The sequence below is a fragment of the Aulonocara stuartgranti genome, assembly GCF_965226115.1.
Source record: "Aulonocara stuartgranti genome assembly, chromosome: 15".
Classification (NCBI taxonomy): Eukaryota; Metazoa; Chordata; class Actinopteri; order Cichliformes; family Cichlidae; genus Aulonocara; species Aulonocara stuartgranti.
Genome location: NC_138951.1, coordinates 75,136 through 103,067, shown reverse-complemented (window position 1 = coordinate 103,067; position 27,932 = coordinate 75,136). Strand labels below are relative to the sequence as shown.

General features: G+C 39.7%; 1 protein-coding gene across 2 annotated transcripts; it reads right to left on the bottom strand.

Moving 5' to 3' along the window:
• adgrf3b (adhesion G protein-coupled receptor F3b) lies at positions 1-27,834 on the bottom strand. 2 transcript variants are annotated; one of them, XM_082504344.1, is made up of 19 exons: positions 27,742-27,834; positions 27,201-27,273; positions 26,232-26,294; positions 25,938-25,950; positions 25,502-25,636; positions 15,503-15,655; positions 13,190-13,245; positions 13,016-13,074; positions 12,261-12,403; positions 7,601-7,831; positions 6,853-7,089; positions 6,533-6,670; positions 5,948-6,147; positions 4,898-5,083; positions 2,888-4,201; positions 2,358-2,399; positions 2,189-2,218; positions 2,030-2,103; positions 1-1,235 (listed from the first exon to the last, which is right to left on the bottom strand). In XM_082504344.1, exons 3-18 carry the CDS (start codon positions 26,289-26,291, stop codon positions 2,038-2,040), a joined length of 3,063 nt encoding a protein of 1,020 aa, XP_082360470.1. In that variant the 5' UTR covers positions 26,292-26,294; positions 27,201-27,273; positions 27,742-27,834; the 3' UTR covers positions 1-1,235; positions 2,030-2,037. The 2 variants fall into 2 exon arrangements, with proteins under 2 accessions (XP_082360470.1, XP_082360471.1); XM_082504345.1 differs by having other exon boundaries at positions 2,034-2,103.
• Between the last annotated feature and the right edge of the window lie 98 nt (positions 27,835-27,932).

The following is a 27,932-nucleotide window of genomic DNA, read 5'->3' as shown; positions in this document are numbered from 1 at the left end:
TTTCACAACAAAAAAAGAATGTTATTTATTTTTATTTGAACAGATTTCAGATACATACAGTGGCCACACAGGGATAGTATACAGGTTATAGTTCACGCCAAACATAAATTTAAATATACAGTAATTCATCTTAAATACAACCATTAAACAAGTCCGGACTTGTTAAAGCATTTACTTTGTTCTATGCACAGTGAGCACTTGCACTCTTGGTCTACTTAATATCCAAAATCCAGTTAAGTCGAAGATGTACACAGTTAGTTATCTTTAATTTTACTTGGAATGGAAGAAAACAAATGATTTTTGCATCTACAAAGATAACTGACAAAATCTACCAACCTTAGCTAATAATAATAGCAAGAAGAATAGCTAGAAGTACTATGTGTCATGTACAAATATCATCGGAACCTTAGCGCTAATCATTGACAACAATGCTCTATTTAAAGGTATAGTATGCTACATTTTTTGGTTATTGCTAGCAAACACAATTTTCAAACTCACTACCAGATTCACTTCAGCCAAAGACAGTATAAAAGATGTTCAATGTTACCCGCTGGTTCCTGAAATCTCATTTGAAGCTTTAAGATAATTCTTTTGAGTGGCATTTTGGTGTTTTGAAACCTGATGTGAAGAGTGAAGGGTAGAACTGACCATGAAACTTGTGTTGATGTAGATATCGTGGGAAATTCTCTTTTCTGGCAAGAAGAATGACCTAGATTTCCAAGATGACTGGAAACGAGTCACTGAAACCCTAACCCTTGCCATTCAGGCTGTCATTTATGTCAAGGACGGCATTTAGTAATGACTGCAAACAAAAGTATAAGACAAGCCTCACTTTTACATCTGGCAGGTACAGCCATGTTTTACACTATCTGTCAATGCAGCTGAAGTGCATTCTTCGTCCTGTTTGCTGTTATTGTCCTGTATATGTGTTACAGTCAAGAAACATCAGTTACATGGCAAAATAAGAATAAATAAGAAAGGCAGGGTCTCTGGAGATAAAGACACTGTCATGCACTTCTAATTGGTCATAAATAATAACTAGACAGGGGTTCTATTGCTTTTTAGGAAAACTACATATAACTATAGATAATGATATGATTATAAACAACATTTAGTTAAATCTCCTTAAACAACGCACTGTAAATGTCAATGAACTACATACTAACTTAATGCTAACTGTATTCTCCTGTAGAGGGGTAGTTGGACAGGCGAGTTGTTAGTTCAGGATTCACAGTCTGAAAAGCAAAAAAATAAAACTTTTAAGACTCAACTTTAATTCACAAAAGATCATTTCTGCTTCCATGTGGTGAAGAAGTAATTAATGCTGACCATATGGGTACTATAACTGTTTGACACGAGAGCCTCGTGAAAAACAGCACAACATTCAAATTGTGATCACAAAACCAGCAGAAAACAAGTATTCATATTGTTTCAACAGGTTCAGTGTGACCATGGTTTAATAACTCATTTTATTCAGTTTGGGTTACCCAGAAATCAAAATGTCAATTTCTGCTGCTTAAAAAAAAGCAAAACCTTGAGAAATGTGTCTTTTCCACACTGTAGATAAAGCAAATAAACAGGGTTCATAACTTTGGCAATCCATGAAATGTTTATCATCCAACATAATCAAGGCAAAATTACAATTTCTTTCTTGGCTAAATTGTTGCAATTATTTGTAATTACCTTATCCCTTATCCCTAAACATGATATCTGCTAAACACCAACGTTATCATTTTAAGCATGCTAGTATGTTGATATTACACAACCTATGCCGTTCCACCGGAGTACAAGTGCAACCCTGCTACTCAGCCTTGTTATAGATTACTTTGTAAACACAAAACAACTTGTATTTGTGTGGTGGTTTACAGCAGCCATCAACAGTTAATAGATATAACCCTGAAAATGCGAGTTTAGTTACTGAAGGATCTCTCATCACTCAGGATTGATCAGTTCAGTGGGCTACCAAGTTTCAAGATAGAAATTTGGCATTATTAAAGGAATATTGTTAAGGACAATAGATAGAACTGACCTACATCTTCAGTGGTCTTTTGTGTACGTAGTTGAAGTGAATTTCTTTGTGCTGTCATTTCCTTTTGATTTTCCCTGAGGGAAGAGACCAGAAGTATTATCAACCATGTTTCTATCACTTTATCAGGCAATTCTGTATGTATCTCATTGTTGTGCTTACAGTTATGAGCTTGAACAGTTCCTCTCTGACCTGATAGTAACAATGTAGACAAATTGTTTAATACATTAAGTACATGGCAAATACTAAACACTTTCTTCTAACCATCAATTTTTTTTTTTTATAAATATATCTAGAGTGATATCTGTTCCACTAAAATGATTAAACCTACCTTCTGCTCTGCAAAACACCCTGTGATCAAAATAAAAAAACCCTGGAAGAGAGAAAAAATACGTAACATGTCTAAAAAGACACAATGGTTTTCCTTTTGAATCAGGTTTGCAGTTTTTATCAGCAGAGACAAGAGTTTAAGGGAGTTATATGCCAATGGGAAAGTTAGATCTGTGCATTGCCATTGAATGAAGTTTTCTGATCATCATCAGAAACTTGGATATTGATAATTAACTCAACTTTAATACATGGCTTTATTTTTACTTTTAAACAATGAAATAATGAATGTTTTAAAATATGTTACTTCTACAATTGATCAACAATGAAAAGCAAAAAAATATAACTTTTAAAGAAAAAGAATTATAAAAAAAGACAATTATAATTTATAAACTATAATAGAGGGAAATGGAGATTTGTCCATTGTTGATTTTCTTATTCATATTTGTGAATGTTTTAGATCATCAAATACATTTTTTGAAATAATTATTACCTAAATTTGCTTGGTATGTGCTAACTGTGCATTCAAATTACCTGGAAGGTATTAAGGATGGTGAAAATGTAGGTGATAACGTTATAGATGGGGCTATCAGACATGATGAGTTGAATGAAGCCAACAATCCATGTCACTCCAAAGACAGGTGTTAGAACAATCACCACTTTGAGGATGCCTTTTGCCGTTTCCTTGTCATCGGCCTTGCTGCTGTCAGGGACTGAGGTCTTCATCAGTGTAACGATGACAACAATCATGGAAAAGAGATTTGCCAAAACAATGGTTCCCACAGGCAGGAGAAAAGCATGCATGGAGCCAACCAAGAGTTTTACATAAACTAGCCAGCATGTTTTGCTGTCGTAGTAGTCCTGGTTGGTGTATTTGCAGTACACATAGCTGGATCCCACCATTAGGATTGGGCAAACATAGCCTAAAATGCTGGAGAGGAACATGAAAACTCTTTTCCTCAGTGGGCTGAAGACAAAGATGAGCTGGTGGACAAGCATGATGCTCAGGCACAGCATCCAGCAGAACATAGCCAAGAAAAAGAGGTGTTTGCATATGGTCAGTACTAGACACCAGCTGTCAGTTAAAGTCTTGGGATTGCTAGAAGCCAAGAAACTGCAATCTGCAAGCAAGAGGAATGTGGCAATGTTCACTATAGCTGTGTGCCGAAAATGAGAAAGGTTAGTCTTGACCACAGCTGACCACACCAGAGATTCAATGATGAGAAAGATCACCAAGGAGCAAATGGACACACCAAGGCCAATATTTGAAATAAGTTCAAGGATAGGATCTGGTTTTCCTCCATCACCCTTGGACATTAGGACAGAGAATGCAGTTAGGTGGTTGCACTCACATATTGTGTGGTTTTTATCAGAAATGCTGATATTGCATCCTTCATCTGACCATTGATTCCTTGTGGTGTTCCAGAAGACACAGTGAGGTTGAGTGGGGTTGGTTTTCCCACTGGGGAAGTCCAGTCTAATTTGTATAGTTGAATCACTATTATTGTCCAGTGTGGCTGATAATATGAGGTCGGTACGTTCAGGTTGTATGCCATTAAAGCTGTTATTTAATTTACTCATTAGATTTTTCACAGCTACAGTTTTCAGTATTCCATTGGTCTTGTTCATATTCACACCAATGTCAAACACAGACATATTACAGTCATTACTTCGACAGAATGTAAGGTCTAGATTTGTACTGTTGATTCCGTTGCTCTGGTTGACCTTAATGTTCTTCACTAGACCTTCCACAGACTCTAGGTAGTTTGATGACATTTTATAACGAATTGTGTCATTTACCCCACTCCAGGTGCCATTCAACATATTGCTTGCTGCACTAACAAAATCCTGAAAGACAGTAAAATAGAAAATAAACTTAAAAAATTTATTTGACTGAACAGTGACTTTTCACACTTTCTCAGTTGATGCTAGGACCCCTATTCAGGCGTAATCCGCTTGGGTGTACAGTCAAGGATCTTTAAGTACTGCATGGTCTGTTGTTGAAATTTAAAGTGGAAGAGAAACTACATGTATAAAGGGTCATTTCCACTACAGAGCCCTGTTTTGGTTAGTTGTTGCTAATAGACTTACATCATTTATGTTAGCTAATTAGTAACAGAACAAGTAACATGTTTAGAAAGAGTTATATGTTGCTGTATTGACAGTTAGCTGCATCACAGAGTCGTGAAGGACATTATTTTAGCAATTCTTTTGTTATTCTATTATTTCTTAAAGGTCTTACTGTAGATTAAAGAAAATGTAACATATTTAAACTGATGAAACTGATAATCTGCCATATTAATCCATATTATACAGTTGGTGGACATTTTTTCCTGCAGAATAGGTACTTGTACATTTTTATTGACTTATTTCCATTGTGTTGTATTATTGGTATTATTCCTCTAACTATCTTGACGTGACATGAGTAGTAGAATGTAGAATGAGTATATGTTGAGGATTATTTGAATTTCTACTTCTAAAATGAAGTCTGAACTTTTATATTCAGAACTATGTATGTATAACAGAAAAGGTAGATGTGCTTACAGGAAAGATATCCTCTCCCAACACAGTTGTGTTTGATGCGTTGGCCATCATATTTAGAACACCGATGGAGGCGCTAATGTCAGCAATACTTTCACCAGATCCAGAACTTAATGTAGAGCTGTTCTTTAGCCCTTCAAATATATTCTTGGCCACCTCCGTGGTGGCCCCTAGTCCCTTCAGGAAGGCCTAGATAAAGGAATTAGTGTGTAAAGAAAAGAAAAATCCTATAATTCTATTTTATAGTTCACAACAGTAAGCACAACAGACACTTTATTTTAAAGTCTTGACATACTTTTACATTTGGATTTGTATGGGTTACATGCAAAACATTAAACAAAGCAGTAGTTTTACATATGCAATATGCTACGCTGTGTAATTGAAATCGCTCCAGATTTGACCATACTCCTTCTAAATGGTATGATCTATATAGCTTAGTTTTGGAGTTTATTAAATTTTACTTATAATGTTGGGTGAAAATGGTAACAAATTGCAACAAAAACCTCTTCGTGATTAGTTGCCAGCAGATATCTGTAGTTTACATGAAAAATGCCAACTTGTCTGTCAAACACTCACCATTTTATTCTCTTAGTCGTAGTGACAGTATGATGCAAACAGTAAACTGAAGACTGAGTTGAAATGTATTGGTTGCATTAGTAAGGAATACTTTATCAGTTTCTGGTTTGTGTAAGTGTATTTGGAGCCAAGTTAGCATCTATTCTGTAAACCACTGGTTATTGTGGGAACCTGCTGGTGACTAAAGCAATTCACTCTAGCTTCCGTCAGCAAACTTCCAGTTACTACTTAATACTGGAATACACTTTTTCCGTAGCAACTAGTGGTCACCGACCAGTCTCTAGGCCTGTGTGACTGAGACCTAGCCTCAGCAGAGAGCTGAGAGTATGAACTTTAAAGTCAAGGTGAACTAAGATGAAAATTTACAAACCTTTATCATTGCAGTTTCAGAAACTAAAAATACTGAAACACATACACAAATGCAAACGAGAGCAAACAAAAACGTATTATTGTAATGACAAATAAAGACACACTCACTTCAGCTGCATTTGAAATTTTGTTCAATTGTTCACTGACGCAGCTTGAGAACACTGGCTGCCAGGCTGGGCCGTTACAAGGTCGGGACTTATAGCCAACCGTGCCTGCTGGGCATGTTCGAATAATCACTGTGTCTCCAGCTGGGGTTTTTGGCCATGTATCTTTATCCAGTAGCTCCTCTTTACAAAATGGCTTCCCAGCTTAATAATAAAAAAAAAAAAAAAACATTAGGAAAAAGAAAATAATATTATTAATTATATTTATATCATTAGCTGGTGCAGCATAGGCCTTTGCAAACATATGCAATTCTAAAGCCTGAGAATATGTCATTATACTACACATGAAATTTACAATAAACAGATTAAAGTAGACCCATTATACATTTCAGGCATATATTGCTGAATATTGGGTAGCCAGTCAGTTGAAAGTTGGCTTAAAAGAAAGGTGGTATTATTGGAACTGTTTTTCAGACAAGATTGCACCAGCCCCTGGCATAATAGTAGAATAGAAATCTGGAGCTGGAATGAGCATAATAAGGCCCCTTTAAACGTATTTAAAATAATAGACAATTTAAAGAATCCTTACCATAGATAACTGGGATGTTCAATTGTGCACTTTTAATTTGACCGATTACATTCTTAAAACTGATATTAACATATGGTTTAATCGTTTGTTTGCAGAGGATGGCAGGATTGAATGTGTAGTTGATGTAACTGCTTGAAGCTGTAACAGAAGATGACATTTTTTTTAAGTGAATAAAGATTTTGTGCAGTAAGCTTTACACATATTTTGCATTACTGATTAATCTGAGTGTTTTTAATGACATAAATAAACAACAACAACAAAAAAAACAACTATGTATTTGTTTCTGTTAGAATACTGAAAATTCAAGGAAAAAATCTTACTTGTCATTTTTACATCAGGAGACACTTCACCATTGTAGCTCCACGAAATGGCATAGGTTGTATTGCTTGCTGGGGTTATGGCACTGACGGTAATGCTTACACTTTGCGGATTTTCTGAACAGTCCACAGTAAGAGGCATGCTACTCAGGGTAATTGTATCAGGTAGGAGGGCCACACTCAGATTAGTCCTGCCTATGTGCCTGATTGACCCAATGGTAAATCCACACTCATATGTGCCTGCAGGGAACATAAGACAGTTACAATTATAATGGAGGGTTGGCCCTTTACACATTAATTGACATTTCAGTTAACAACACATGCAGGAAATGACAGGAGCTGAGCCACCAGTTGCCATATTACTGACCATAGTGGAAACAGCGCTGAGAGTATAAACAATATATGTCAAAAATATTACAATGCAAGTTTATAAAAAATCAGATTCTTATTTGTTATGAACAGGTTCAGAGCAGAGCTGATCAAACAGTTTAAATCCATTGTGCCATTGTGCTACCCACACAAAGGATCAAACCAGTTTTTTTGACCTGTCCCCTCATCCCTGTTGAAAATCAATAAAATATCGATCACAAAAAAGAAAATAAATATTCAAACCTGTTTAGAGGAAGTGCTTCACAGGATTAATTCATTATACTATCTTGTTAGTGTGAGTTTATAACTAAGTGTATTTTGTATACTGATTTCATATCAGAGATGTTTTATCTCTAATCAAGAAAAAAGTGTAAACACTTGCCTTCCCAAGTGCCTGTCACCTTGTTGAGGGTAACACCAATACAAGATTGGAAGGTATTTGTGCTACAGGTCGTATTCAGCTGGACCACACTGCCGTCGTAGAGCTCAAAGCGCTGATTCCCTGTGGTTAGATTCCAGCCTGCGCTGTCTGTGGCCTCCTCAAGTTTGCATGCAAGTTGTGGCGTGGACTGATAGCAAACTTGAGTCCCTGGGGCCTCTACAATGACCATTCCTGTGTTAAGATAATACATGGAAATATAAATTATAAAAATGCTAAAAAGGTCACTTTAAACTTATCCAACTTTAAATTTAGCCAACAACATTGTTTTGGAACATTTATGAACATTTATTTTATTCATACTGAATGGTTAGAATAGATAATGTCACAGTTCTGGGTCATTTTGACCCAGCATTTTTTGTTTTTTATATTCTGGTGTTTATCTGTATTATGATTTATGTTCCGATTCTTGGCTGTGGCTCAGGTGGTAGAGCAGATCAGCTACTGATTGTAAGGTTTGTGGTTCGAGTCCTGGCTTCCCCAGTCTGCATGCCAAATATCCTTGGGCAAGTTACTAACCCCAAGTTGCTCTCCGATGCATTCATCAGAGTGTGAATGTTGGTTAAATTGCACTTGATCTTAGAAGTGATTGTATGAATGGTGTGAATGAGGCATGTTGTATGCAGCGCTTTAAGTACTCAATAGCCCTAATTTCACCCAGCTGTCTCCCTCCTGTTTTTCATTCCCTGATTACTATGCCATTTATTTAAACCCTGTATTTGCCTTTGCCGCGTTGTACCCTCTAAATGCTGTGTGTTTGTGTTCCAGCTCCTTTGTTCTGAGTTGAGTTTTGTTTTGCTTTTGTGACTTTTATTTTATGAGGTTTTTCCAGCAATAAAAGCTGTGTTTTGAGTTCCAGTCCCATCGTTGAGTGTCCTGCATTTTGGGTCCTTTTTTTCCTTCCTGCCTGCACACAGCCTATCATGACAGATAAATTGTAATAACCATGCATTAGTGAAAACTAAAATTAATTGGCATGGAGACAAATAATGGGGATATGGTAAGCTAATGTTACTGCAGCTAAATTGGTATGGTTAAATATATGTGGGCATAATATTTCATTTTGTTTTGTTTTTCCAATTTTTTCACATGTAGTTTTATTGATTCTGAAAAGACAGATCGACATATTTGACATTACTGGAATTAACTGAAGAACTCAAACATTTTATAGACAATAAAGAGTGTGCAGTTGGAATACCTCTATCTAGGGATTGAGAGTAACGAAGTTTCTATTCTCTGTATGTCCTGTACATGTGGCAGAATTGACAATAAAGTTGACTTTGACTTTGACTCTAGATCTCAAAATGCTTTTGACACAATATATTATTAAACAAACTGGAAAAGTGTGGTATTAGATAGTTTGTGCTGAATTGGGTGATGAGACAGCAATTTGTAGATATAAATGAATACAAATCAACCTGCATGGATATACAATCTGGAGTTCCTCAAGGTCCGGTGCTAGGCCCGAAACATAAAATATTCATATGACATATGAGTCTCAAAAATAATAAAATGTTTAAGACTCATGCTACGTGTTCTCACTTTGTTGCACTTGTGGAAATATATGTTTTTCAGTGAGAGTTTACAGCAGCTTTGCTGAATGGTAAATGGCCTGTATTTGTAAAGCGCTTTACTAGTCCCTAATCAATCAATCAATCAATCTTTATTTATAAAGCACTTTTCATACAAAAAAATGTAGCACAAAGTGCTTTACATAGTTAAAAGCAGCCCACCCCACCCTCCAACTCACTCCCCACACTCTCATTAACATAAATGATGTGAATACACACATATCCCCCCCCCCCCCCCACACACACACACATACACACACGCGCACACTTAAAGAGTAAAAATTGGGCTGGGCTCGCATGAGCCAAGTGAGGAAACACTATAACAGAGAGCCGTCTGCACCGGGAGCCGGTCACAGACCGCAGCCTCCAGGCTGGGCACACAGCAGGAGGGAGGCCAAGGAGCCCCCCAGCCAGGCTGAGAGGACCCCCAGAAACCCAGCAGCCACAGTCGATCACAGCCCCGGTGCAGAGAGCGCCCTCTGAGGAAATATGACACAATAGGATATATACAGGGTAAAATGATATATACAGGGTAAAATGATAAAATAAATAAGAACAGGATACAATATAAATATAAATATAAATAGAGTAAGAAGATTAAAAAATGAATAAGAATAAAATCAATAAATATTAGGTAAAGTCTAAATTAATAATAGAATAACAGGATAGAATAAATAAGCATAAAATAAATAAACGTTAGGTGAAAGCTAAATTAAAAAGGTGGGTCTTGAGCCTGTTCTTAAAAACATGTACGTTCTCTGCGGCCCTGAGCTCCTCCGGCAGGCTGTTCCACAGACGAGGACCATACCACTGAAAAGCTGCCTCTCCGTGAGTATGTGTCCTGACTTTAGGGACAGTCAAAAGGCCAGTACCAGAGGACCTCAGGGTCCGCGAGGGTTCATACGGTAAAAGCAGATCTGAGAGATAAGAAGGCCCAAGACCATTAAGACATTTAAAAACCAATAAAAGAACTTTAAAATCGATCCTGAAACACACGGGGAGCCAGTGCAGCGATTCTAAAACCGGTGTAATGTGGGCCCGCCCTCTGGTCTTCGTCAGCACACGAGCTGCCGAGTTTTGCAAAAGTTGTAAAGTTGAAATATTCTTCTTAGGAAGACCAGAGAGCAGGGCATTACAGTAATCAATGCGACTGGTAATAAAAGCATGCATCAGCATCTCCGTGTTGGCCCGAGAGAGAATTGGACGGACTCTGGCTATATTTTTTAGATGATAAAATCCAATTTTGGTTACATGTTTAACATGTGGGATAAAACCAAGCTCAGAGTCAAAAATAACACCCAGGTTTTTCACTTGTAGCGAAGGACATAGTGAAAATGCTTCTAATTTAGACAAGAGTTTCTCTCTCTGAGCCTCAGGACCGACGATTAAAACTTCAGTCTTGTCCTGGTTAAGCTGTAAAAAGTTTTCTGCCATCCAAGGACCTTAAAGCGCTTTACACATTCAGTCATCCACCCATTCACACAAACATTCACACACTGTTAATTAAAAAAAGAAGTGAGTAAATTTGGTTTGATATGAAAACTTTATGTAGCCCTGGCTATATAAATAGGTCATTTATTTAAATAGTTCATTTATATTGATAGTTAAATGCAAATGTTCACTGTGTTCAATAATGTGTATACAAATGCCTGTAAGGTATGTGATGTGTGTCACTTAAATGCACAGCCTTTTTATTTGTATTTTGAGGTTTATGTCATTATTTTTGAAATGTTATTGATATGTACTACAGCTCCAGTGAACCCTGAAGTAGTCTCTGGTAGATGGGTGGGAGTAAGTGGGGAGTGCACTCTGCAGGAAGCGAGAGAGATGAGAGCTGAACAACAGTGTCGAGTGAACGCAGAGTTCATAGAAGGGCGACAGACGTATTTTCGGGTTGACGGGTAGTTAACTGTAGTGGAAAACTGTTGTCCTCTACTGTGAGTAGGAGGAGACGGACGTGTTGCTGGTGTGTCAGAGAGGTCCCTTCTGCTGGTGTGCTGAAGTTATGTGTTCACATGATAGCACGTGGAGACGACGACTGTGAGTGCTGCTGCCGCGGCCTGCTGGTAGCCTTGACCCAGTTTCCTCCACTATCCCCTTGAACTGCCTGGAGGTGTGAGTACTGTTGTTTGCACGTGCTTTTTATTTTACTACTTGGCAACAAGTGAAGCGACCATATTGTTTTAGGTCCCAAAGCACCCGAGCCACGACTCAGGCCTGCAACGAGGGGTTTGCTAGCAGAAAGACTGTAGCACTTGAGGTGTGTGTGTGTCGGTGAGAGTGCGTGTGGGCCCACAATATTATTTGATTATTTTGTTTCTGTTCAGGTAGATGGCTTACCATTGTTTATCAAACTTTAATAATTTTACTTATTTTCCTTTGTGTTGTTGTTAACCAATTATTCACTAAAGTGGAGTTAACTTTATAATTGACCTGCTTGTGTGTGGTTTATTTCCATATAGTATAGTTTTATTGCATATTTTATACCATAAGCATTAAAAAGGGAGTATCAGTAGAAAAGTAACAACAGGAACCCAGGGCCCCTCTCAATAGAATGTGGGATGGGTGTTACATTTAACTTTGCATTAAATGTAAGCAAAACAAAGATCATGTGCTTTGGAAAATGAAAACTAACTCATTAAGCATTGTTGCTAATGTATGGATAGAAAATACACTTGGGGTGTGAACAAAAACAGCTGGACGGCTCATTTTAGACATAAAAGCAAAAGAGCAAAGACTGTTGCATTGTTGGAAACACAAGTCTCATTCTGAACCATACTGCTTACTTATTTTGTCATAGTTGAATTAGTGTGTGGAAATATGGGGTAACATATACAAAAACACAATACCCATAATGCACATTCCAAAAAAAAGAGGTATGATACTTAATATAACTCCATATCTGGAGCACACAAACTCTATATTTTTAGGTCCAAACAAATGTCATAAATCTCTGGTACAGAGAAATATATAGATTAGAAGATCAAGTTGTACAGGAATTGAAAGAATAGTAAAAATAATTTTTTACTGACCTAAAGTGTCCACAAATATAGCTGTAGGTGTAAGCAGACTTGTAAGATTATTGACTATGTCTTGAAGTTTACTAGTCAGCACTCTGACACTGACAGCTACCTGAAAGTCAACATACTGCAGCGATGGGGATGTGGAGATGGTTCTGTAGAGAATGATGGAAAAATAACTTGTTATCGACATAAAAAAAACATTACAGTACAAACAGTAAGTTTTATTTACTGTGCATATCTAATAAATTTTGTCAGTCTCCAAAAGTGTCTAAAACCGACATTATATTACATATTGCAAGGTCTCCAAAAAGTATTTGGACAGTCTCTTTGGAATCCTAAGATTAATCTTTTTCGCAATCACTTTTGTGCACCATGAAATGCAGAAAAGAAAATTAATGAATGCAGTTTTCAAGTGCTGTCCCCTCTATTGCCAGGGAACAGCTATTGACACTAGTCATCAGGTATGCACAGAGTTACTGAAATGATGAGAGTTTTACATAGAATTCTTTGGCATGGTTTCAGGGTTTCCCATCTACCAATCAGCTTTGAAGCTCAGGTCTCTGAAACAGCCCTGAAGACATTAGCTAACTCAGGTAGAATCATTTACAAAAAACTCACCTATAATAACTAACAGTTTAGTTGGTGACTATAAGTGGTGTCACAATAATAAGTGATGTTGTTTAAAAAAAAATAACATTGACGAAAAACAAACACAAAACCAAAAAGGTAACTTATATAACATATTTCTTTGTAAAATACAGTACCTTGGACCAGTAACGTTCACATACTGAATAGCATTCAGCTTTTGAAATTGGTTTTGAAGCTAAGAAAAGAAAAAGCATGACATCGTTGATATTTTTGTACTATGTAACAATAGAAAACATATTTATATTTATAGTTTATTTATAGAATAGTACAAACGTGAGGATGAGACATACCGTTGTGGTCTTGGTTGAATCCCATGCTGCAGTCTGTACTGATCCATTGATGAAAACTGTGTTCATTGTAAATATTACAGTTTGTTATTACTTTGGGTTTTATTTTGGTTGTCAAAGACAAGCATGCATATCAGCATGGGGACTGCTTTGAATGCACAGACTGGGATATGTTTAGAGAAGCTGCTACATACTCAGACACCGTGGACCTGGAGGAGTACACAATCTCAGTGACCAGCTACATCAGCAAATGCATTGAGGATGTCACTGTCTCCAAGACCGTGATCTGCAAACTATAAACCCTGGTTCTCTGCAAAGCCACGCAACCTGATGAAAATCAGAGACTCTGCCTTTAAGTCCAAAAATAGAGGAACTTACACTACAGCCAGAGCAGATGTATCACGGGCCATCAAAGACGCAAAGCGGCAGTATGCAGATAAGATCAACACACATTTCACAAGTACAAAGGACACTCGGCGAATGTGGCAGGGCATCCAAACAATCATGGGCTACAAGCCAACACCTCCAGCATGCAGCAGGGATCCCTCTCTGCCAGACCAACTAAATGACTTCTTTGCATGTTTTGAGGCAGAGAACAAAGAGCCAGAATAACAACCTGTCTCGCATTAGTCTTCTGAACATTTAGATGGTTGTTAACTTCAGGAAGACCTCAATGGCTCACACTCCACTGCACATCAACGGATCTGCTGTTGAGATGGTCAACAGTGTGAAGTTCCTCGGTGTGCACATCTCAGCTGACCTCTCCTGGAACCTGAACACCACCACCATCATGAAGAAAGCCCAACAACGTCTTCACTTTCTTAGGAAACTGAAGAAGGCCGGTCTCCTTCCTCCTATCCTCACATCATTTTACTGGGGAACCATTGAGAGCATCCTCTGCTGCTACATCACTATCTGGTACGGGAAATGCACCCTCGCTGAAAAGAAGTCTCAGCAGCAAATAGTGAGGAGAGCAGAGAGGATCATTGGAAGCCCTCTCACATCCATCTCCCAACTCTATGACAGACACATCATTCGACGTGCGAACAGCATAGTGAAGGACACTTTCCACTCCTCATATGCACTGTTCTCCCTCCTTCCATCTGGCAGACGGTTTCGCAGCATTAAAACTGTAATGACCAGACACTGCAAGAGCTTCTTCCCCCATTCAGTCATAGCCCTCAACTCACTACCACAAAAGGACTGATATAAACATACACCTCTACAAACACCTTACAATAATCATCAAAAGACTCAAAAACAACAAAAACTACCACAAATCCACTACAAACTGGTCCTGGGAACAATATTCTCATTTGCACACTCAGTCACATACTTCTGAACACACACCTAAATTCTTTAGGTGAAATCTTTACATTTTTGCATTTCGTACACGTCTTTGTCATGTCTCATCAATAATATCCTGACAATAGCTTGAAACTGGTATTCAATACCTACTGCACATTCTCTCAGTCCTGTCTTTGTTTATCTTTGTTTATCGTACAGGTAATATTGTATAGTTACCATTATAGTATTGTATAGAATTGTATAGTTAGTAATTAGTACCTTTTTATCCCTTAATTTTTACCAAAACTTAGCATGTTATTTATTTATAATTCCTAGTTTTATATCTCTTGGATATATATTCTTTATATATTTATAAATGCACCATAGGGGGCTTATGGTGGAACAGCATTTCAGTACACTGTATACTGTGAATACTACTGTATTGACAATAAAGCTCTTGAATCTTGAAAAAGTAGAAGAGTGAAAAGCAAAGGATAAACATAGCTGTATTCAACAGATTTGTACACCACACTTATTATAGTTTATATTAATTTAGTTTCAACTGGAATCCAAGTACATTTTCTCATTTTAATTTAGGTGTAATTGTTCAAAATGTTCAAGTTGTTACATTACTTTCAGTGTATGCTTTGTTTTTGATTAATTTATTTGTAACATAGGTGCTTTTTTCATGGCAATATTTTGGAAATTCAAAACAGTATCTTAATACTATTCAACAAAACAGACACTGTTGTCAAATTTGACCAAAGACATGTTTGACTATTGTTATATATTTTTTTTTAAATAAATAATATTGTTTATTTGCAAAAAAAGTACTTCTATTTTTAAGTACTTTTAATGCTTTCAACACTCATTTTAATGCAAATAGTTTAATTTTGCATTAGTTCTCTATAACACTGGTATACACTAAAACTTATTCCATATCATTAATCAACAGAATAGAAAAAATAAAATAAAAATAATAAACAAAAAAACAAACAAAAAAAGAGTTACACATTTCAGGAGATCTACCTTGAACTTTAGGAGAACAGAGGGGTGTGATGTAGGATACGTTTTTTTTGCAAGTAGCATTCCCGCAGCAGCTGTAGTTGTAGCACACTTCATTGCTCCAAAGATAATTTGTAGAGCAGTTGCAGTTCGTGTCAGTTCCAACAATGAGGCATTCTAGAAATAAAAGAAAACATTCTTAATTCTCTGAGTTTTTTCTTTTTAGTTTTTTTTATTTGAGGGTTAGGGCCACTCTGGATCATCAGAACTGTATGGGAAAATTTGACTGACACCTGCTCTCCTTCATAGTACAACAGTAGACAACATGTAATGTAAAAATATCTTGTCATGGTCCGTGGTCCTGTGTCTAAGGTGTCTGTGTGTGTGTGTGTGTTGGATGCCCTGGTGGCCACACCCCTGGGCTGGGCCATTACCGGCACACCTGCTTTCCATCCGGGGCGATTACCTTTTTTTTTTTTATAAATTAGTGTGAAAATGAAAATCACTAAAATGACCATTTAAAGGTAATTTTTTAAACACACATCTACATCCCACTTCTGGTTTGGCAGAATCTGCAGATGCAGCTTGTAGCAATGCTCATGCAAATTCAGACCACACACCATTACTTCCACAGGCATGCTGAAATGATCTGTATGTAAACATGCCATGTTTTTTCTTGCAGTTTCAGTACAAAACTATCCAAGGCCTAAAAACTCTGTTTGCATTAGGAGTGTGTGTGTTATTTTGATAGTCTTGTGTTTCCTGTGCTTTGTATCGGCTTTTACTTCCCCTGTCTCATTTCCTGATTTGTTGCAGCTGTCTTCCTTGGTGTTTCCCATCTTCCTAATTATCTGGTGTGTATTTAAATTCTCAGCTTCCGTATGCTCTTTGTTATGTCCTCTCTTGCAGTTTTTTTTTTGTTGAGTAGTTGTTGATTTGGTTTCCTTGTTCCTGTACCTGCATTATTTTGTATTATGATTAAAGGACATGGGAAGTAAGTAATGAAACTGCTTGCAAGTTTATTTCTTACTTTCCAAGTCCTGTGTTCCTGCCTGCTTGCCAGAATGGCAGGCAGGAGTCTGACCTCATAATTAGTTTGTGGGTTACTATGTTTTTTTTTCTGTTGTTTTTTCTGTTGTTGTTGTTTTTTTGTTGTTTTTTTTTAACCCTGCAGTAGTTTTATGATTTAAGCTTTCTTTGTGTATTAAAGTCACCAGTGACCATCAAAAAAAAAAAAAAAAAAAAAGATTCTAGCCAATCATTTTACGTTTCCGAGGATAGTAGGCGGGGCCAGGTACGTGCGTTCTTTTAGAGCAGAGCTACAGATTAAAAATGGCCAAGGCGAAGCGGTCAAAAGTCTGGCTGTACTTCACAGCAAAATATGCAGACTCAGCAGCCTGCAACAAGTGCTTTAAGGTGATACTGTCAAAGGAGGTAACACCTGAAATCCGATGAAACACCTGGCGACGCATAGCGTTTTCTTTTAAAAGCCCAGAAATGCGCCGTATGATAGCTTGCTGCGAGACCTCACACCGAGCACATCTACTGTGCGTGGGTTGCCTGTTATCGGACCCGGAGTTAGCAATATCCCCCAAAAACCCCGAAGAGGAGAGTCCTGGCCCCTAGCCCTGCCAGTGTAGCAGAAATGATGATGGCAGCAGCAGCCGTTCTTCTCTGCGTGAGTAGCTTAATGTTGTTCATGTGTAATTTACGTTGCGTAGGCTAACCACGTTATTACATTAATGCATGTGAGGTGAACTAGCAAACACTATCATAGCTACATGCGGCTGTCTTCTTGTTTGATGGCAGATACTCCCTTCACCCTGGCCAAAAAGGCTAAAATGACCAAAGAAAAAGAGGGAAACAGATAAACATGAGAGGTTTTTGGACAAAGTGTTTTTTCCATTGATTAAGCACTGCTTCCAGCTAAGAGTGATACCATATATGCCCCATAGCTGCAGAAAAGGCTAACTTTGTTATCTTTTTACAAAAAAACAGCTGAACATGAGAGGTTTTGGGACCAATTTTGTGTTCTCCATTCTTTAAGCACCGGTTTGAGCACCGTTTGAGCACCGGCACCGTTTCAAAAGTACCGGTTTGGCACCGGTATCGGATAAAACCTAAACGATACCCATCCCTAGTCTCCAAAGACGTTTCAGAGAATTTGGCAGTACATCCAACTGGCCTCACAACTGCAGATCATGTGTAACCACACCAGGCCAGGACCTTCACATCCAGCATGTTCACCTCCAGGATTGCCTGAGACCAGCCACACGGACAGCTGCAGCAACAATCGGTTTGCATAACCAAAGAATTTCTGCACAAACTGTCAGAAACCATCTCAGGGAAGCTTATCTGCATGTTTGTCGTGCTCATTGGGGTTTGAACCTCACTGCAGTTCGTCGTTGTAACTGACTTGAGTGGACAAACACTCAAATTCAGTGGCATCTGGCACGTTGGAGAGGTGTTTTGTTCACAGATGAGTCCCGGTTTTTACTGTTTAGGGCAGATGGCAGACAGCGTGTGTGGGTGAGCGGTTTGCTGATGTCAACATTGTGGATCAGGTGGCCCATGGTGGTGGTGGGGTTCTGGTATGGGCAGGCGTATGTTATGGACAATGAACACAAGTGCATTTTATTGATGGCATTTTGAATGCACAGAGGTACCGTGACGAGATCCTGAGGCCTATTGTTGTGCCACTCATCCACGACCATCACCTCATGTTGCAGCATGATAACGCATGGCCCCATATTGCAAGGATCTGTACACAATTGCTGGAAGCTGAAAACATCCCAGTTCTTGCATGACCAGCATACTCACTGGACATGTCACCCATTGAGCATGTTTGGGATGCTCTGGATTGGTGTATACGACAGCGTGTTCCAGTTTCTACCAATATTCAGCAACTTCACACAGCTATCGAAGAGGAGTGGATCAACATTCCACAGGCCATGATCAACAACCTGATCAACTCTATGCGACGAAGATGTGTTGCCCTGCATAAGGCAAATGGTGGGCACACCAGACGCTGACTGATTTCCCCCCCCCATAAAGCAAAACTGTGCACGTTTCAGAGTGGCCTGTTATTGTGGGCAGTCTAAGGCACAACTGAACATTATTTATGCTGTCTAATCAGTAGTGATGTGTGGCTCGATCCTGAAATATCGATTCCTCCGATACCAGTCATTTATGTTCTAGAATCGATTCTCACATTAAAATATTGATATTTTAGTAATTTAGAGTAAATTTGTAGTTTATCATTAACAGTAACAGAGTGGAAAGAAACTATAACATTCGGATTGTCTACATCCAAAGGAACTACTTCCTCTTCCGCCTTTCATAGTCATGTGCGAAATACGGCTGTATAAATGTCTCGCAGCCCCGTGGCGTGCGCAGCTGAGCGTAATTGGAGTCATGTGCGGACGTATTTTACCTCCACAAACAGCTGAGACGTGGTTTGCGATACATGTGGCAAAAAAGTGAGGTGTTGTGGCCATACTAGAGAGACATTCAAAAGGGCTGTTGGGGGGTGATAAATACATTTTACAGGGTTTATTTATCGGATAAAGTACATTAAATGTCATCGTTTTTATTATCGGGTTGGAAACAGCGGTGGTGTCCAAATTCAGAGGCTGCTTCGCGGTCTAAAGAAAGCCGGGTAGTATGTCATGAGCTCCCTCGGTGGAGTGAAACTCTGCTGTCTGCTCCTTGCTATCTGAAATATAACCGGGTGCTTGCGTAAACTCTGGACTGTCTCACACTTTGTTTAATTAGTTTTCTTTTTCGACGTTTATTTAGCTGTGTGAAAACCCCGGAGGAACCCTCCCGTTAAATTTTATTTAATCTAATAACTTTAATCTCAGCCAAACCGATTTACTCACAAATAAAACACTGAAAAAGCCAAACAATAACATTTTTAAGTTATCAAAGTGACTTATATATCATGTTTAACCCGAGTAGTGAAAGACCGCAGGGGTTTGAAGACGATGTGTCGGTCGGCTCAGATATTTGACGTTTACAGAGCTACATTCTCATTCTTGACGCGAACTGAAGAGGAGGAGAGGGACAGGTGCTGCTAGGGCGAGACACACGTCTCTCACAGAGTCCTTTAGTGCTGCAGGCAGGCAAGGTGTTCAAATAGCACAACTTCAGTTTTTTATTTCTATATGATGAACTCTGCATTATTAAGTGATAAGAACAAGTAATCTGATGTCCTGTAATCATTATGATGCTATAATTTGAGATACAATAAATAAAATAAGTTTTTGTACAAAGTATCGGTATCGGATCAGTATCGTCGATACCACCCTGAATATTACTTGGTATCGGATCGGAAAGGAAATCAGTGGTATTGCACATCACTACTAATCAGCCCCTTGATATGCCACACCTGTGAGGTGGGATGGATTATCTTTGTAAAGGAAAAGTGCTCACTAACACATATTTATAAAGATTTGAGAACAATATTTGAGAGTCATGGGTCTTTTGTGTATGTAGAATAATTTTCAGATGTTTGCGTTCGGCTCGTGAAAAATGTGAGCAAAAACAAGTGTTGCGCTTATATATTTTTCCGTGCATTTATTCATCAATCTAAACTAGTAATCTCACATGAGTTTAGTAGAACTGACAAATGAGCACTTCCTGACAAAACCTGAAACAGTGCACATTGGTAATATTCTTTTATTAAAACAGAGTCCAGTCCAATAGTTTTGACTCTTGTAAGAAAAACATCAGTTATAGACAAATTGCAGTTAATATTACTGCAGCTCTGTTATGTTGAAGATAATGTTTAAGTAATCACAGCCTGATGATCCTTTTTTTTTAAAGGTTAGATTACACAATTTTATTTACTTGGGGATGCAATAATAACAGCTCTTCACACAACCCTCACACACCTGGACATTAGTAACTCCTATGTTGGAATGCTATTGGTGGACTTCAGATCTGCCTTCAATGCAGTTCAACCCCACAAACTGGTTAAAAAACTAAGCAACCCATGACTCAGCAGCTCACTGTGCAGCTGGATATTGGACTTTCTGAGCAACAGACCCCAGAACATCAGAATGGGAGAGCACACCTCCTCCACCCTCATTCTGAATGTAGGTGTCCCACAGTGGTGTGTCCTCAATCGCCTCTTATACTCACTTTTCACCCATGACTGTTCTCCAATCCACACCAGTAACACCATCATATAATTTGCTGACGACACCACCATCATAGGACTACAACAATGATGATTCAGCCTACAGAGAGGAGGTTCAGCATCTGAAGCAATGGTGTGACGACAACAACCTGCATCTGAACACAGCCAAGACCAGGGAGATGGTAATCGACTTCAGAAGAACAAAGCGATCGGGGCACTCTACCCTCTACATTGATGGGGAGGAGGTAGAAAGGGTAGAAAGCTTTAAGTTCCTCGGAGTCCACATCTCGGCCAACCTTACCTGGTCCATAAACATTTCCCACCAGGCAGGAAAAGCACAACAAAGGCTATACTTCCTCAGGGAACTACGTCAGGCCCAATTACCCCAGAGACTGCTAGTAAACTTCTACTGCTCCACCATCGAGAGCCTTCTGACCTACTTCTGCACACTCTGTTTCAACTGCTGCACCGCAGAGGACAAGAGGAAACTGCAGCGGGTGGTGAGGGCAGCAAGCAATCGGCACTTCACTAACCCCCCTCAGAGACATTTATACTGGCAGACTTCAGCAGAAAGCCAGCATCGTCATCAAAGACCCCATGCATCCTGGACACTCACTTTTCCCCCCTTCCCTCTGGTAAATGCTACAGGTCCATCAGGTCGAAGACAAACAGACTCAACAGAAGTTTTACCCACATGCTGTCCAACATGCCCTACCTCCACCCTGATTGGAGGATAACTGCACTGCCAACGCTCATGGACATTATCGGGGCGATTGTGGCTCAAGAGATGGGAGTTCGCCGGTTCGAGCCCCGGCTTGGACAGTCTCGGTCGTTGTGTCCTTGGGCAAGACACTTCACCCGCTGCCTACTGGTGGTGGTCAGAGGGCCCGGTGGCGCCAGTGTTCGGCAGCCTCGCCTCTGTCAGTGCGCCCCAGGGTGGCTGTGGCTACAATGTAGCTTGCCATCACCAGTGTGTGAATGTATGCATGAATGGGTGGATGACTGGATATGTAAAGCGCTTTGGGATCCTTAGGGACTAGTAAAGGGCTATATAAATACAGGCCATTTACCATTACACCTTATTTATAAACCGTATTTCTATTTATACTTCAATGCAACCAACATCCCTACCTCTCTAAACTGTATTTATTATAACCTTATTTATTATAGTTGCAACAGCACCCCCCACTCAATGTGCAATATCACCCCCCACACACACACACACACTCGATGTGCAATATCACTGATCACACTGCACCTCTCAATGCACCTGCTCCTCAGATTATTCATTTATATATATATATATATATATATATATATATATATATATATATATATATATATATATATAGCGCTTTACTAGTCCCTACATGAATAGGATGAGGGACCTATGGATTCTTCGATACCCAACATCCACAATGACGGCGAAACAACTAGTAGTTCAGTGTTCCAACATTCGAAAGAAGGGACTGCTCTCACAGCTAGAGATTGACGAGGTACAACACAAATGCTACGGCAAGGAGGAGTCAGGACGCCAGGTCAGGGAGGCGATATCATCACCCCCACCCGAGATTGGGTACATAGCCCCAAGTGCGATAGGAGAAGGATCGTTGAGTGCGAGAGGAACTGACCTGAAAAATAGGATCATGGCCAAGCTTGAAACCTGGATCCCCCATAGCCGGTTACCAAGATTACGTGAAGTACCCTCAGAAGGTCTGCTAGATGATGTTAATGCAGCACTACGGGCAATACCTACAACCACGATTACCGACACTAACAAGCTGATCTACAATACGGCAGCAGTGATCAGTGAGATGCTTGGCTACAAGTTGAACAGCCACAAGGGGCAGTACCCTCCATGGAGAAGGAGGCTAGAGGGCAAGATCAAAGTAGCACGGAGGGAGGTTAGCCAACTAACGGAGTTGCAGCAAGGTGCGACAAATAAGGTGCCTAAGAAATACAGCAAGCTGTCCATACCTGAGGCCTTGGAAACTGCCAAGCAAAGACTCAGAGCCTTGGCCAGCCGCTTGAGGAGGTACACCAGAGAGATAGAAGGCAGGAGAATAAACCAGCCGTTCTCCACAGAACCAGCAAAGGTGTACTCTCAGTGGCAAGGGAACAATAAGAGAACAGCACCACCAAGGCTGGAGACGGAGCAATACTGGAAGCGCATATGGGAGAAGGATGCAACCCATATTTGCAATGCTCAGTGGCTAGAGGATCTGAGGGCAGACCACAGCGACCTCCCTGAACAGGGTCCAGTAACCATCACAGTGGCAGATATCCAAGAAAGGGTCTCCAGTATGAAGAGTTGGACAGCACCAGGGCCCGACATGGTTCACGCCTACTGGCTGAAGAAGCTGACTGCACTCCACGAGCGTCTGGCAGCACAAATGAACCAGCTGCTAGTTAACGAGAGACACCCGGAATGGCTAACCGAAGGTCGGACGGTCCTGATCCCCAAGGACCCCAAGAAGGGACCGGTCCCCTCCAACTACCGACCAATAACCTGCCTCAGTACTACATGGAAGCTCCTGTCAGGCATCATATCGGCTAAGATGAACAGGCACATGGGTCAATACATGAGCGGGACACAGAAAGGAATTGGCAAGAATACCAGAGGCGCAAAACACCAGCTACTGGTAGACAGAACAATCAGCCGAGACTGCAAGACCAGACTGACCAACCTGTGCACTGCCTGGATTGATTACAAGAAGGCCTATGACTCAATGCCCCACAGCTGGATACTGGAATGCCTAGAATTGTACAAGATCAATGGGACCCTAAGAGCCTTCATCAGGAACTCAATGGGGATGTGGCGTACAACACTAGAGGCCAACTCCAAGCCCATAGCACAAGTCACCATCAAGTGCGGGATCTACCAAGGAGATGCTCTGTCCCCACTGCTGTTCTGCATAGGCCTGAACCCCCTCAGTGAGATCATTAACAAGACTGGCTACGGATACCGACTACGGAACGGAGCAGTTGTCAGCCACCTCCTGTACATGGATGACATCAAGCTGTATGCCAAGAGTGAACGAGACATCGATTCACTGATCCACACTACCAGGCTATACAGCAATGACATTGGAATGTCGTTCGGACTGGAGAAGTGTAGTCGGATGGTATCAAAGAGAGGGAAGGTAGTCAGAACTGAGGGGATTGAACTACCAGAAGGCAACATTGCAGACATAGAGGACAGTTACAAGTACCTGGGGATCCCGCAGGCAAATGGGAACCATGAAGAGGCCGCTAGAAAGGCTGCAACCACCAAGTACCTGCAGAGGGTCAGGCAAGTCCTGAGGAGTCAGCTGAATGGTAAGAACAAGATCCGGGCCATCAACACGTACGCCCTGCCCGTGATCAGGTACCCTGCTGGGGTAATAGGCTGGCCAAAGGAGGAGATAGAAGCCACTGACATAAAGACAAGAAAGCTCCTTACCATGCATGGAGGGTTTCACCCCAAGTCCAGCACCCTGAGGCTGTACGCTAAGCGGAAGGAAGGGGGCCGGGGACTGGTGAGTGTCAGCACCACAGTCCAGGATGAGACAAGGAACATCCAAGAATACATTGGGAAGATGGCCCCAACTGACCGAGTGCTCAGTGAATACCTCAGGCAGCAGAAACCCAAGAAAGAGGAGGGAGACGAGGAACCATCATGGAAGGACAGGCCCCTGCACGGTATGTACCACCGGCAGATAGAGGAGGTGGCTGATATCCAGAAATCCTACCAGTGGCTGGACAAAGCTGGACTGAAAGACAGCACAGAGGCACTAATCATGGCAGCACAAGAACAAGCTCTGAGTACAAGATCCATAGAGGCTGGGGTCTATCACACCAGGCAAGACCCCAGGTGCAGGCTGTGTAAAGATGCCCCAGAGACAATCCAGCACATAACAGCAGGGTGCAAGATGCTAGCAGGCAAGGCATACATGGAACGCCATAACCAAGTGGCCGGCATAGTGTACAGGAACATCTGTGCCGAGTATAACCTGGAAGTCCCGAGGTCAAAATGGGAGATGCCCCCAAGGGTGGTGGAGAATGACCGAGCTAAGATCCTGTGGGACTTCCAGATACAGACGGACAAAATGGTGGTGGCTAACCAACCGGACATAGTGGTGGTAGACAAACAGAAGAAGACGGCCGTAGTGATCGATGTAGCGGTTCCGAATGACAGCAATATCAGGAAGAAGGAACACGAGAAGCTGGAGAAATACCAAGGGCTCAGAATAGAGCTCGAGAGGATGTGGAGGGTGAAGGTAATGGTGGTCCCCGTGGTAATCGGAGCACTAGGTGCGGTGACTCCCAAGCTAAGCGAGTGGCTCCAGCAGATCCCGGGAATAACATCGGAGATCTCTGTCCAGAAGAGCGCAGTCCTGGGAACAGCTAAGATACTGCGCAGGACCCTCAAGCTCCCAGGCCTCTGGTAGAGGACCCGAGCTTGAAGGATAAACCGCCCGCAGGGGCGTGCTGGGTGTTTTATATATATATATATATATATATATATATATATATATATATATGTATATATATGTTTGTATATATGTGTGTGTGTGTATATATATATATGTATATATATGTGTGTGTATGTATGGTATGTACGCATGCATACATATGTATAGATATATGTATGTTTGTGCGTGTATGGGTGTATCCGTATATTTGCAGGTGTATGTATAACTTGTACATATCTTTCTTGTGTAAATGTAAATTTGTCTGTTATTGTGTAAATACTTACGCTATTGTGTACTTCACATACATGGAAAAATGCCAAACAGCCTTTCACTATTCTTGTAACAGTGACTATAAAAGCTATTCTATTCTACTTCAAAAAAATTACAACTTAACAACAAATTCAAGAAAATGTTCCAGAAACATACCTGCTACCAGTTCAGTGTTTATGATTTGTACTGTTTGTTTGCTCAGTGAGAGGTTTGTTGAATTGATAGCTGACAGGACAGTTTGGGCATCCAGTGTGACATTACTCTCCACCATTATGTCAGCGCTGTAGATATCTTAAATAGGAATAAGATTTGATATATGTTATTATTTTGTGTGATCAGCAACTTATTTGAATAGAAGAGGTATTTGAGAAATAGAATAAATGTAAAAATTATATTAACTACATGATGAATTATTGTGTTCAATTTAGGAATTCAGATTTATTGGGATAGTAAAAGGTAGATTTTGGTTCTCATCATTACTTGTGAAATACCTAAGGCTTACTAATAAAATAAACTAAAATACATTATTAAATAAACTTAGCTTAATCAATGTGATCACCTTCAACTCCTCCTTTTTACCTTACTGGCTTACCTTGTGCAAGGACCTGCAATGGCAAAACCAGAAAAATGACAAAATAACGCATTCTCAAAAACTAACAATTCAATGTTAAGATAAATTAAAGTACACAAATCATATCTCTATAAACGTGAATATATGGATATACTGTGGAGTTGAGATTTGGAATAAAACAGGTTGAATTTTCTACATTAAACTAGTATATAACACACAAGAGTAAAATATAATTAACATTTAACTTGAACCTTGATTGGTAAACTGTACTCCTATACAAAAAAGTACCCCATTAGACTGAAGAGGGTTCTCTACCTGGTAGTAGATGTACACAGCTCCGGTCAGAAAAATGAAAACCTTGGAATACATTTTCATCACCTGGAAAAAAACACAAGTTATGACAAGCTGAGAAGAGAGATACTCAATGAAGAACATACATAAAGTACACAATTTATCCAAGGTACAGCACATGGATGCATAAAGAAATACTGGTCCTATTTGTAAGGACATTAACACTCTCACAACTATTATTGTGATTTGCTATTATAAATAAAATGGAACTCAATTGAAAGTGTCAGAACTTAAAGTGTCGGGAAGTATAATCACTAAGCTAGAACTCTGTTTTCTGAAGCCAGTAAAAGCACCGGATTCAAAAGTGTGCAAAGGTAGAGGTTTTAAAACCAAAATACTGAGCTGAAATGCAGTATAAGACTTCACCTGTTTCTATTCCTACATGTGCTTATTGAAATCTCACTATAAAGTTTTGTCTTTTTATTAACTGTGTCAGCACTGGGTCTCCCATATATTTAACTATGAGTCTCAAACTATCTTGAACTATTTTTGTCTTTAGCTTCCATAACACTCTTATCAGCTGCTATCTGCTTTCCATTCCAAAGTACAGGAAGCTTGTATTTAGCTAGGAAAAACCTGTTTGCATCATTTTGCATGTTGGCTATGAATACAAACAAGAAGTTGGTGGTTTTTCTTTTAACAGTGCACTGTTCATTCCTGTCCACACCAACGGTAGGATAGCACCACTGTGTACACAAAGCCCGGTGATGCGGTATAGCTTATGCCCACATTATTTTCTTGTTGAGTCAAAGACACGGCCGATGTGTTTGGTTCAGCAATCGTAATGTATCATAAATATTGATAATTTAAAAACACATTTTTTTTAAATCCAGAAACAGAAATGTATGCACCAAACCATGTTATAAACTAAAAAAAAAAAACCTAAACTAATCAGTGAACTGAATAGATATAAAACACAACTTGTTCACCTACTGTGATTCTACTCAACTTGATGAAATCACAAAGTATTTTCAGTTCTGTTATTTGGCTTGTGGAAGGGAAGATCCTGTTAACAAAACAGAGGTTAAAGGGTTTCTTATCATAGGAATAGCATATTGTGATACTGAATGGTAATGTATCTCATGACAGCCATAGCATGCTGGGGGCTTCTATAGCAGAAACATAAAGAGATTCACATTTAAAGGTTTAACTATTACAGGATTTATGACTTTTTAGATTATGTTAAACTATGATTATTTAACATCTTAAGAACCACAAAGGTCAGGGATAGTGTTTTGGTAATATGCATTTTTTAAAACTGATATATCCAGATGGAGACATTGACAACATAAAACCTGAAAGGCTACAATATATGAAACTTAATTTGAAATGTCAGAAACTTTTAACTCCAATAATTTAATACAAGAGGCAGACTTGTGTGTAGTTCAGTCAGGTGGTAGTGAGAGCTCACCTCTGTTATTTTCCTTAAAAAGATACAACAATCTAAAGAAATACACAAATAAAACATTCTTACCTTTGCTGCACTCTACACAAAAATGATTGTTAACCCATTAACTTTGCTTCAATTAACAAACAACACTCCATGTCTATCAGACACCGATCAGATTTCCAGTCAAAGTGAGTGAGCAAATTGCTTATGAACACTAAGTTACACTGAACAGAGGGTGTGTGTTAAGGGTAGTGCGTATGCGTTTGGTTGGGAGG